General features: G+C 45.5%; 1 protein-coding gene across 3 annotated transcripts in view; it reads right to left on the bottom strand.

Moving 5' to 3' along the window:
- Positions 1-13,566, bottom strand: part of LOC119852731 — a 143,634-nt gene that overhangs the window by 14,007 nt on the left and 116,061 nt on the right. For all 3 annotated transcript variants that reach the window (XR_005291796.2, XM_038394346.2, XM_043510788.1), the window contains 2 exons: positions 4,105-4,257; positions 3,143-3,352 (listed from right to left, as the gene is read on the bottom strand). Coding sequence is in view for 2 of the 3 variants with exons in the window: in XM_038394346.2 (XP_038250274.1) it covers positions 3,143-3,352; positions 4,105-4,257 (363 nt within the window). In the remaining variant the exon portion in view is untranslated. The remainder of the gene's footprint in view (positions 1-3,142; positions 3,353-4,104; positions 4,258-13,566) is intronic.

Below are 13,566 nucleotides of genomic sequence, written 5' to 3'. Positions count from 1 at the left end.
CTGAGCACTCGGCAAGCGTTTGGCTTCAGACCCCAGTTTGTGGGTTTTCTCCAGGCGCTGTATGCCTCCACAAAGTGTCTGGTCAGGCTCAACTGGACCCTGACCAAACCGGTCAGCTTCGGGCGAGGAGTACGCCGGGGTGCCCCCCCCCCTCGGGCCAGCTGTGTGCTCTGACGATCGAGCCCTTCCTCTGTCTCCTCCGAAGAAGATTGACAGGGTTGGTGCTGCAGGAGCCGGAACTGCGGCTGGTTCTGTCGCGTACGTTGATGACGTGCTCCTCGTGGTCCAGGACCCGGGCGACTTGGTGCAGGTGGAGGCTTGCCAGGCCATCTATTCGGGAGCTCCTCCGCATGGGTCAACTGGGTCAAGAGCTCAGGCTTGGTGGTAGGGGACTGGTGGCAGGTGAGCTCCCTCCCACCCGCGCTTCAAGCCATCTGGTGGAGCGCAGGTCTGCTGCTCTATCTCAGCATTTATCTTTCTGCCACACATCTGTCTCCACCGGAGAACTGGCAGAATTTGGAGGGCTGAGTGATAGAGCGGCTCTGGAAATGGACAGGACTACTCCGGTGCCTCTCCCTTCGAGGGAGAGCGCTGGTGCTTAATCAACTAGTCCTGTCCATGCTCTGGTACTGGCTCAACACCCTGGTTCCGGCTCAACACCCTGGTCCCGGCCCCGGGTTTCCTGGCCAACCTCTGGACATCAATTCTGGAGTTCTTTTGGTCAGGACTGCACTGGGTCCCTGTAGGGGTTCTCCATCTAGCCCTGGAGAAGGGGGGGCAGGGCCTGAAATGTCCGCTTACTCAGGTCCATGTCTTCCACCTCCAGGCCCTGCAGAGGCTCCTTTATGGTGCAGATAGTCCGGTGTGGAGCATACTGGCACACGCCTTCCTGCGCCGCTTCCGAAGGCTCCGATACGACCGGCAGCTCCTTTATCTCCATCCGAGGTCTTCCACGAGACCTCTCCGGGCTGCCGGTCTTCTACCAGGCCTCCTCCGGACCTGGAAACTGTTTTCAACGACCAGGTCCGTGGCGGCCACCGAGGGGGCAGATCTCCTCGCGGAGCCCCTGCTACACAACCCCCAGCTCTGTGTGCAGGTGGCGGAGTCCCACTCAGTGCGCCAGAGGTTGGTCCTGGCAGAAGTCACAAGAGTCGGAGACCTCCTGGACTATGACCGGGGAGACTAGCTGGATCCCCTGATGCTCACTAAGCGCATGGGGCTTTCCAGACCTTGTATTCCCCGGCGCATACTTCAGGAGGTGAAGGCCGCTTTGCCGCCCGCTGCTCGGATTTATCTCAACCGGATCCTGCACACCCTCTACCCCAGGCCCGCCGGACCTTTTAATTGGACCCCTGCCCCGTGGACCCCACCGACCCCCTCACCCCTTCACTGTAAGCCAGCTGCACAAGATGCAGCCGGTCTGCATTCAAACCGTGCCAAGAAAACATCTATACACGCTCATGCTCCACATCCTTCACACCCTCACCCTCGCGTCCCACCCCGATACAGAAAGGCAGGACCTCCTGCCACCTTTGGAGGGTGAGGAGCCCCGGTGGGCCAGCCTATATTCCACCTTAGTCCCGAGGCCCACCCGGGATGTCAGTTGGCGGCTCCTTCACAGAGCCGTGAGCACGGGCGTGTTCTTGGTGCGGTTCACCTCAATCCCAGACACCTGCCCCTTTTGCGGCATGAGGGAAACCCTGGCACACACATACCTGGAGTTTGCCAGGCTGCAGCCCCTATTCTGACTACTCACCAATATTTTATTACATTTTTGGTTGCACTTTTCCCCTCACCTTCTTATTTATGCACTCCCTATCCATGGCCCCACAAAGTCATGGGATCTCCTGGTCAACCTCCTCCTGGCCCTAGCTAAAATGGCCATCTATAAAACCAGATTGAGGAGATTGGCCAATGGAGTCTCCTGCGACTGTGGGGCCTATTTCCGATCCTCGGTCCGTTCACGTATCCGGGCAGAGTTCCTCTGGGCGGCGTCCTCTGACTCCCTTGACACCTTTGAGGAGCAGTGGGCGCTGTCCGGGGTTCTCTGCTTGGTGTCCCCGTCCGGTTCCCTTCGTTTGACCCTTTGACCACACTCCTGTCCCTGTTATTTCATTAGTTGTCCCCCGGAATTATTTGGTATCTAGGTCCTGTGGATCCCCCTTTTAGGCTGGGGGGGATCCTTTAGCAGTGGATGGGCTTCACCCGCCCACTTCCTGGATCCCAATAGGATAATCGGTCAATTGTGATACAATGTTTGGGGGCTTTTTAACTATAAAGCAGTTTTTAAGGATGTTTTCTCACTCATTAAACCAACTGTTTAAAAAGAAATCAGGAAGGACAGAAATTCCACAATGTACTAACAAAGTACCAGCAGGACTTGAATCCTCAGTTTTCAGATTCCTAGTACAGAGCTAAAGAATTCCATGTTATCCTCTCTGTAGACCAGCAGCTAGCGAGGGGATGTGACACACATTTGCCAGTGGATTACACAGCTATTTGCTAAATGATGGTAGAATGTTGGAGATCAGTGTTCCGGGGTTCTACTCCCAGTTCTAGGAAGGGAGCATGATCTAGTGGTTAGAACGGTGCTTACAAATACTTAGGTTTGGCACATCGTGGATGAGTGGAGGAGATTTAGGCTTGCCATTTTAAATACAATTCTATCCCCAGTTCAGTCAGAAGTGACCTTGTGTGAGCTCTCCATTAGTTTATTTGTAAAATGGGGAGAATACTTGCCTCTGAGGACAGGGATTCAAGGCCATGCTCAATAGTAGGAGTTGTGAAGTACACACAAATATAAAAAACTTTGGAAGAGATGATTTGGAAAAGAGACCTCATGGTCTCCTAGGCCCCAACCCAGTGCACTGTTCCTTAGACCCAAAGGCAGTTTGTGGGGGTGTCTCTCGCTTCAAAACATCTCCTAGTTTGGCAGGGCTGCAGAAGGAGGCGGCAATAACTCCCAAAATCCAGATTATACTGTGAAATCCAGGACACTGGAGGGGATACATTCAGCATTGCTCAGAGAAAGACATGCAGCTGGTAACCAATACTGAGGCCCTAGTTCATTTCTCAAGGAATGCTAGCTTCCTTAACAACATGGTACATGCTGAAGTGTTTAAAGGTGTAGTTATACGCTTACTTGCCGCATTTCTTTTTTGATCCGTTTTTGCTGAAGCTGCACTATTCTAGAAGATTTCTCAGCATCTTCAGTCAGACATTGCAGCCTCTGTTCTTTCTGCCCCATGTCTTCCAGCATCTTCTCCATGTTTGCTGCTTTCATCACATCCAGCTGTTGCCTGTTCCGGGCTTCTTGAGTCATCCTATGTTCTACTTCTTGTAGCAAGTGTTTCTATAACATGGAAACAATATGTCAGGCAACAGAACTTGAAGACTCATTCCTTTCTCATGTAAGAAAAACAAGCAGAATTAAAAACAAACCAATCCTCAAACTTTCGGAATCAGAAACAAAATAGGGCGGACGCTCACTTTTTTCTCCTTTGCACATCACCTTTAAGCAATGCCTGGAAAGGAGCTCCCTGCTCTGGTAAGTTACATAACCTAAACTGCGTAACTTAAATCAACTTAACCCTCTCGTGTAGACAAGGCCTAAGTTAAACTTTTTGTGTGTGAGAATAAACATTGGGTTTTCTTTTTCTCTCTTATTTAAAATAATTATCAGCAATAGAGTACTGGAGTTATTTTTTAATACAGGTATTTAGCTTTTAGAAGATATTCTTAAGCTCTTGGACAGTTCACATCTTCATCTTACAGCTTCATTTTCATAAAATAACCCTTTAAAATCTTTGATTGTCATTTTGCTGAGGTGATATAAATCTTATATATGATCCCTAACAGCTTGTCTATATTCCTCTCTGACTACAACAGGGCCTGTAAAAAACACTCAAACCAATATATATGGCTTGGTAGAGTCAAAACATATACATCTTCAGCTTCAGTTTCCACTTGTCCCTCAATTGTTTCAGGAAGTATTTCCCTCTTGAAAGGCAATGGGTAAAATTCTCTATTGAAGTAAGTGGTATTGAAAGGAGGTGATTATTTGACCCACTTCGTAGAATGAGTCAGGACCATTATTTTAGGTACCTGTGTATCTAACTGTTTCTTTAGTCTTTCATTGTCTGCTTGAGATTTTGCCAGAGCCTTCCTTACAGCCACCAGCTGCTGACGAAATAAAAGCACCTCTTGTTCTGCCAGCATCTTGGCATTCAAACACTCTTCTTTGTTTTGAAGGGCCTCCTGTTAACAAAAAGAATGTAATAAAATTAAGGAATGAAAGCCATGGTCCTCTATTGTTAATAGTGCCAGATTACTTGAAAGGTGACCTGCAAGGACTTTTTAATAAGTTGCGGGAGTCCCTTTTTGTTTCTTTCTGATTCAAAAAGAAGGCCTGAAAAATTTAGGGGTGCTTGTTTGATTTTGGGGGCTTTTGTATTTGGGGGCTTGTTTGGTATGTTTCTGTTCATTTTTTTCTAAAGCTTGGTTTACACACAGATTTTGTATGGATAGAACTATTTGGGTTAGGTATGTGATAGGTATATATAAATTTTTACCAAAATATTCAAGGTTAGTACAACCTCTAATGTGAATGCACTTATATGAGTCCATGTCTTCACTACAGTGGCACAGCTACCACACCATAGCTTTGCCTCTAGTGAGGGTGCTTCTGACAGTGATGGAAAGTTCTTTTCTATCACTTTAAGAACTCCACTTCTCTGAGCGACAGTAGCTAGGATGACAGAAGCATTCTTCCTTCAACCTAGCTGCATCTACACTGGGGTTTAGGTTGGCAGTTTTTCACACCCCTGAGTGCCACAGCTATGCCAACCTAACTTTTAAGTGTAGACCAGACCTCAGCATAAGGACATCTTACATCGAGTATAAGCACCTTTATACTGGCGATGGTGTCCACACGAGGGGGTTGTACCAGTGTAGTTAAAACATTACACTTGTGTGTAGATAAGCCCTTAAGGGATCCTAGTTTTCTGTGATTAAAAAAACCCAAAAATTCTCCAAGAAAAAACCAAACCATAAAATTCACATTTTTACTCAATTAAAATGAAACACTGAACATTAGTTTTCCTAGCCACAATATATATAGGTATCAGTTGAACACAATGTTTTATTGATACCATTTACAGTTTTTTAAAGCAAGTTCAAAGCCTACCAATGCCATCAATCATTATAATAAAATAAATAGAATGATCCAGTCACAGTGCATTGTTTCTTTGCTGTTGTCGATGACCCTGCTGTTTCAACCTCTTCATTTCTTTTCATTCCATTTATGTTTAGCACTTTCCTCATGGTCTTCCATTGTGTGCCTTCAAATGTAATCTACAGCCTTGTCACATACAGTACAGAACAGCACATTACCATCAATTTGAAATTTGTCCTTGCCAAACTCAGCAACATGGTCTGTAAGGGTGATTTTTAAAGTTTTTGGCATCTTTTCATAACTTTAATTACTTACATCTGGAGGCTGAAGTGAAATTTGAGATGCATTAAACACAAACCCCTATATGCCACTGAGTAACCTCTGTATGCTGGAAACAGCTTATTGGAGTACGTTTAGCTATGTAAATTTACAGCACATTCAAAAAAATCAACCACAGGAGGAAAAGGTTGTGCGCATTGAATAAGTGACTGGTACTTTCAGTAAAATGTAGTTAAAAGTTAATATATTTTTATATTTTCATAAAATGTAAAAAATACAGATTTCTCTGTAAAAACGGAAATGACGTGTTTTTCCATGGCATTTCTAGGATAAGCAATATCAGGAATACAAAATCTGATCTTCCTTGGTTTTTTTGGAGGACCAGTAGGAGGTATAGGATACATTTATTTTGAATGGTAGCAACTGACTTTCCATCCTGCATGGAGGACCCCAATATGTTATAGGATACTATGATTAAATGGTCACATGTGCTTCTGATAAAGTCTATACGAGTCTCAGAGATCTTGTGGTATTTACGTGACACTTCATACATAATCCTGAACCACATCACAAGGTCAGCCCAATTTTTTCCCCCCTCTCTTCTCAGCAGAAACATATGGATTCTTTAATCCTTTTGGTTGTTAAACAGCTTTAGTGCCTCACTTGCCATTTTCTAATGGTTTGACTCTCTTTTAAGCCAAGATGTTATTTAATTACATAAGAGTTATGTTACATAAGATGTTGAAGAATTAACTACAAATTGGAGGAGGTGGCTTTGTTTAGGTTTATACTTAAAAACCATCCCTGGTTTTGGTCTGGATTCTTGACCAGAAAAGTTATATATTGAGTATTTAACACTGTCCATGTTGCCATCCTATTCTGTGCAAGTTTTTATTCATGTAGTATCTGAGTGTCGCTCACTAGTACACTAAGAATGTGACGAACATCCATCAAGTGTTTGCTCTCTCATCCTTTCCCAATATTTGCATGCAAAGAAGTATGTGAAATAGAATGCTTTGTTTTGGATTTAAATATTTTTATATAGATATAGCTTGTCTCCCAAACAAAATGCACTCCATTGCGCGCGCGCACACACACACACATGTATGTTTATGTTAGAGAATGGTAGGTTACACAGTCTTGAGCCAGCCCTTGAGACGGTTCTGTCTCCTGCACAGATGAGTTTTACCCTTATTGTAGAGAGTTCCATTGTGCCAGACCAGCAAAAGTTGTTGACTAGTCTTCATTCTGGAACCTCAGTCAATCTTTTAGATACCAATGGCCTAGGCCAGAGGTGAGCAAACTACGGCCTGTGGGCCACATCCGGCCCGTGGGACCGTCCTGCCCAACTCTTGAGCTCCCGGCTGGGGAGGCTGTCTCCCCTCCCCCGCAACCTCAGCTCGCCATGCCTCCAGCACTCTGGGCAGAGGGGCTGCGAGCTCCTGCTGGGCAGCATGGCTGCGAGAGCCACCGGGGTGTAGTGTATTCAATCACTCCCCATAGGAACGTGCTATTCATGGAGCACCAGGACTGGCAGCTGTAAGTAAGTAGCACATTCCTACGGGGAGCAATTTAATACACTACAACCCAGGTAGGGAAGGTTGTGCCTCCACAAACAGCCTGGTCCCCGCCCCCTATCCACCCCCTCCCACTTCCCACCCCCTGACTGCCCCCCTCAGAACCCTTGACCATCCAACCCCCTTACTCCTTGTCCTCTGACTGCCCCTTCCTGCGACCCCCCCCAACTGCCCCCGCAGGACCCCAATCCCTATCCAACCCCCCACTCCCTGTCCTCTGACTGCCCCAACCCCTATCCACACCCCCGCCCCCTGACAGGGCCCCCAGGGCTCCCATGCCTATCCTACCCCCTGTTTCCCATCCCCTGACCACCTCCCAGAACCTCCATCCTATCCAACTGCCCCCTGCTCCCTGTCCCCTGACTGCCCCCTGGGACCCCTTGCCCTTTATCCAACCCCCTCCACCCCCTTACCATGCCGCTCCGAGCACCAGGACTGGCAGCCGTAAATAGTACAATGTAAGTAGCACAATCCTACGGGGAACAATTTAATACACTACACCTGGCCCTCCACACAGTTTGGAACCCCGATGTGGCCCTCATACCAAAAAGTTTGTCCACCATTGGCCTAGGCCCAGGGTCATCTTGAAAATAAGGACCGAGATCTTCAACTTGATTCAATATTCTATGGGTAGCCAGCATAGTGAACAGCAGATAGGCTTGCTGTGCTTGCAGTAGCCTAGGTTGCTGAATAGATGAGCTTCAGCTTTCTGTACTAGTCGGAATTTCCTAAATACTGAAGGTTTCATACCCAGGAAGATCACTTTGCAGTAGTCCAGCCGAGATGTGATGCAGGCATGAATAACGGAGGTCAAATTATCCTTCTCGTACCTGGATGAGACGGAGACTCCTAGCCAACTGGAGGTTGTAGAAAGTGTTACTCACAGATGCTGCTATGCAAGAGCTCAGCATCCTTGAGGAATCCAGGAACGCTCCTAAGCTATAGAGACTGCATTGACCAACTATGGGGTGCTCCTTCAACCAAAGCAACAGAATATTGCTCACTTGTGACGTAATCTGCAGTATTGCGCTTCTCTCGCTCAGTAAATAAATCTTGACCTGCCCCTAGGACTACAAGATGAAATAAAAACATGCAGACTCCAGTTTCAGCCTTGCCAAGAATTCAGAGTAGCACACAGCAAGTCAGGCCCATGCATTTGTTTTGGCTAGTTGAATCATGTAAAGTAACGCTTTATAAAATGACTTTTTGTACAATAAGCATCAAGTCTTTATACAAAGCAATATTTTGTTCTTTCCTTCCTGTCACTAAGTTAACACTTATTGGATTCTTTTTTGGGCTTTCTGGTATGAATTAACACAGCTGAGAATCTGTTCTACCCTCTTCAGGTTTTAAGATGGTCAACCATATATATTATCTCGTTTGCTGTCTCAATTTAAACTAACAAAACCAACATTCCCATTAATTTTTCCTGCTTTAATTTTTTTTAAGTCATAGAGAACCATCGTTTTATTTCAGATCCACATGCTAGAAGTCTAATTCAGTCTCTTTTTTGATTAATCAATCATCCATCCACCTATTTAGCATCTCCTTGACATAAATGAACAAAGTGTATGCACATACAGTTGTACATTGGTTTAAACACACACACACACACACACACATACCATTCTGCCTTTACAAATTTTAAATTAACAAGTATGATCATTCTGCCTTTCTTTGGTTTGGCTTATAGAGCCAAATAATCCATGTAACTGTCAGTAAACTATATGTTTCTTTCCGTCCAACCACATTCAGAGAGAGAAGGCATATTTTTACCATTCATCTGCACTTCAGTTTAATTTAGTAATCTTTGAGCTCCATCCATCTTTTCCTTAATTTATATTAGAACCTTGTATCCCATTCTGCTTTTCTTAAATACCCTGTAGTTCCCTTCAATAATAAGCACCATGCACACCTGGGGGGCATGTCATAAATATAAAGGGAAGGGTAAACACCTTTAAAATCCTTCCTGGCCAGAGGAAAAACCCTTTCACCTGTAAAGGATTAAGAAGCTAGGATAACCTCGCTGGCACTTGATCAAAATGACCAATGAGGAGACACGATATTTTCAAAAGCTGGAGGGGGGGAGAAACAAAGGCTCTCTGTCTGTGTGATGCTTTGCCGGGAACAGAACAGGAATGGAGTCTTAGAATTTAGTAAGTAATCTAGTTAGATATGTGTTAGATTCTGTTTTGTTTAAATGGCTGAGAAAATAAGCTGTGCTGAATGGAATGTAGATTCCTGTTTTTGTGTCTTTTTGTAACTTAAGGTTTTGCCTAGAGGGATTCTCTATGTTTTGAATCTAATTACCCTGTAAGGTATTTACCATCCTGATTTTACAGAGATGATTCTTTTACTTTTTCTTCTATTAAAATTCTTCTTTTAAGAACCTGATTGCTTTTTCATTGCTCTTAAGACCAAGGGTTTGGGTCTGTGTTCACCTCTGCAAATTGGTGAGGATTTTTATCAAGCCTTCCCTAGGAAAGGGGGTGTAGGGTTTGGGCTTGGTGGTGGCAGCAATAAAGTCCAAGGGAAAAAGGAAAATAGTTTGTACCTTGGGGAAGTTTTAACCTAAGCTGGTAAAAATAAGCTTAGGAGGTTTTCATGCACGTTCCCACATCTGTACCCTAGAATTCAGAGTGGGGAAGGAACCTTGACATAGTGGCAGAGCAGTGGGATTAACTTGAAATCATTTTGAGATTTTTTGAACCAGAAGCACAGATTTTAAAAGGAAATATTTTTTTTCCCTTTGGGCTGCTGGAAAGCGGGTTTTAAGCTGAAAGTAGTTAGAGGTTTTTTTTTTTCTCTGCTTGTGGGCCAGAGCAGAGACAAAAGGCAATTGTCTTTTGTGAGCTGGAGTTTTCTCTACCTAAAGGCAGGGTAGTTAACCTCCTGAAGGGAAATTCATAAATCTTCCCAAATCTGAAGAAGGTTTTTTTTTTTTTTACCTAAGAGCAAATAGAGGAGTTTTCTGTCTATTTGCCTGGAGACAAAGGTGTTAGGGTTTTTGTTTTTGTTTGTTTTTTTAAGGATTTTTCTGTAGGCTGACAATCACTATCAGAGAATATAGGTATCATATTACAGCACAGCAAAATTTTACAAGCCAAGATTTTCTTTTTGTTTGTTTTCTAACTCTTGGGTGTAAAGTTAGTTAAAAACAGAGAGGCAAAGATGACAGAAACCAAGACACAACACAAATTGGAGTTAGCCAGACTGGAGGCAGAGCTATGGAGGTAGAAAAAAAAACAAGAGGCTGCCCATAGGAGAGCTATGGAGGCAAGGGAAAAAGAACTGGAGGCAAGGGACAAAGAACTGGAGGGGAAGGAAAAAGAGAGGAAGCATGTGGAGGAGGAGAAGGAAAAAGAGAGGAAGCATGCACTGGAGATGGAGAAGGCAAAGGCTCAGCAGAATATACCAACAAACCCTAGAAATCCTTCTCCAGGTACCACTTCCCATCCCAAAAAGTTCCCCACCTACAAGGCAGGTGATGATACCGAGGCCTTCTTAGAAAACTTCGAAAGGGCCTGCCTTGGGTACAGCATCTCTACAGACCAATACATGGTAGAGCTGAGGCCGCAGCTCAGTGGACCCTTAGCTGAGGTGGCGGCTGAAATGCCTAAGGAACCCATGAACCAGTATGAACTGTTTAAAACCAAGGCGAGAGTCAGAATGGGGCTAACCCCCGAGCATTCCCGTCGGCGGTTCAGAGCCCTAAGGTGGAAACCAGACATGTCATTTATCCGACATGCCTACCACTTTGTGAAACATTGGGATGCCTGGATATCAGGAGCAAGTGTTAAATCTCCAGAAGATTTGCCCTTCCTAATGCAAATGGAGCAGTTCTTAGAGGGTGTTCCTGAGGAAATAGAAAGATACATCCTAGATGGGAAGCCCAAAACTGTAATCAAGGCGGGGGAGATTGGAGCCAGATGGGTGGAGGTGGCAGAAAAGAAAAAAACTAGTCGCAGTTGGAGCAGACACCAGAAGGGCCAACCTCAGACCACACCCTACTACCGGCAGCAGCCCAAGGCCCCACCGTTCTCCAGCAACCCACCTCGCCCCAGTGACCATCATGGACGATGTTTTAAATGTAACGAGCCGGGACATGTAAAGACCAACTGCCCCAAAAATCCCAACAGATTACAGTTCATTGCACCAGAATCACACCAGAGGTCCTCAGGTCCAGATACCTCCCAGATACCCTCGGAGCGGAGGGAAACTGTGAGTAACACCAGGGCTAAAAGTGTGTGCCAGGCACTAGCATACATTTTTGCCAGGGTAGGTTGGCCCTCCGACATCCTCACAGATGCAGGAACTAATTTCCTGGCAGGAACTATGGAAAGCCTTTGGGAAGCTCATGGGGTAAATCACTTGGTCGCCACTCCTTACCACCATCAAACAAATGTCATGGTGGAGAAGTTTAATGGAACTTTGGGGGCCATGATACGTAAATTCATAAATGAGCACTCCAATGATTGGGACCTAGTGTTGCAGCAGTTGCTTTTTGCCTACAGAACTGTATCACATCCCAGTTTAGGGTTTTCACCATTTGAACTTGTATATGGCTGCAAGGTTAAGGGGCCATTACAGTTGGTGAAGCAGCAATGGGAGGGATTTACAGCTTCTCCAGGAACTAATATTCTGGACTTTGTAACTAACCTACAAAACACCCTCCGATCCTCTCTAGCCCTTGCTAAAGAAAACCTACAGGATGCTCAAAAAGAGCAAAAAGCCTGGTATGATAAACATGCCAGAGAGTGTTCCTTCAAAGTAGGGGACCAGGTCGAGGTCTTAAAGGCGCTCCAGGCCCATAAAATGGAAGCGTAGTGGGAAGGGCATTCACGGTCCAAGAGCGCCTGGGAGTTGTTAATTATCTCATAGCATTCCCCACCTCCAACTGAAAGCCTAAGGTATACCATATTAATTCTCTAAAGCCCTTTTATTCCAGAGAATTAAAGGTTTGTCAGTTTACAGCCCAGGGAGGAGATGACGCTGAGTGGCCTGAAGGTGTTTACTATGAAGGGAAAAGTGCTGGTGGCATGGAAGAGGTGAACCTCTCCATGACCCTTGGGCATATGCAGCAACACCAGATCAAGGAGCTGTGCACTAGCTACGCCCCGATGTTCTCAGCCACCCCAGGACTGACTGAACGGGCATACCACTCCATTGACACAGGTAATGCTCACCCAATTAAAGTCCAACCTTACCGGGCGTCTCCTCAAGCTAAAACTGCTATAGAACGGGAGATCCAGGATATGTTACAGATGGGTGTAATCCGCCCCTCTGGCCATGCATGGGCATCTTCAGTGGTTCTAGTTCCCAAACCAGATGGGGAGATACATTTTTGCGTGGACTACCATAAGATAAATGCTGTAACTCGCCCAGACAACTATCCAGTGCCACGCACAGATGAACTATTAGAGAAACTGGGACGGGCCCAGTTCATCTCTACCTTGGACTTAACCAAGGGGTACTGGCAGGTACCACTAGATGAATCTGCCAAGGAAAGGTCAGCCTTCACCATACATGTTGGGCTGTATGATTTAATGTACTCCCTTTCGGGCTGCGAAATGCACCCGCCACCTTCCAAAGACTTGTAGATGGTCTCCTAGTGGGATTAGGAGACTATGCAGTCTCCTACCTTGACGATGTGGCCATATTTTCGGATTCCTGGGCAGAACACCTGGAACATCTACAAAAAGTCTTCGAGCGCATAAGGGAGGCAGGACTAACTGTTAAGGCTAAGAAGTGTCAAATAGGCCTAAACAGAGTGACTTACCTTGGACACCAGGTGGGTCAAGGAACTATCAACCCTGTCTAGGCCAAAGTGGATGCTAGCCAAAAGTGTCCCAAAGTCAAAAAAACAGGTTCAATCCTTCTTAGGTTTGGCTGGTTATTACAGGCAATTTGTACCGCAGTACAGCCAAATCACCACCCCACTGACAGACCTAACCAAAAAGAAACAGCCAAATGCCGTTCAGTGGACCGAAGAGTGTCAGAAGGCCTTTAACCAGCTTAAAGCGACACTCATGTCTGACTCTGTACTAAGGGCCGCAGACTTTGACAAACCATTCCTAGTAACCACAGATGCATCTAAGTGGGGTGGGGGAGCAGTTTTAATGCAGGAAGGACCAGATCAAGAATTCCACCCTGTAGTGTTTCTCAGCAAGAAGCTGTCTGAGAGGGAAAGCAACTGGTCAGTCAGTGAAAAAGAATGTTACGCCATTGTCTACGCTCTGGAAAAGCTACGCCAATATGTTTGGGGACAGCGTTTCCACTTGCAAACCGACCATGCTGTGCTACAGTGGCTTCATACTGCCATGGGAAATAACAAAAAACTTATTCGGTGGAGTTTAGGTCTCCAAGATTTTGATTTCGACATCCAACACATCTCAGGAGCTTCTAACAAAGTGGCTGATGCACTCTCCCGTGAAAGTTTCCCAGAATCAACTGGTTAAAATAGTCTTTGAGATGTGGAAAATAGTTAGTCTTTATATACTTGGTAGTATATTTAGAGGTGCCTGTGTCTTATTAACT

Source organism: Dermochelys coriacea, chromosome 3 (genome assembly GCF_009764565.3).
Source record: "Dermochelys coriacea isolate rDerCor1 chromosome 3, rDerCor1.pri.v4, whole genome shotgun sequence".
Lineage (NCBI taxonomy): Eukaryota > Metazoa > Chordata > Testudines > Dermochelyidae > Dermochelys > Dermochelys coriacea.
The sequence above is the reverse complement of the archived record's forward strand: the minus strand, read 5'-3'. Positions and strand labels throughout refer to the sequence as shown.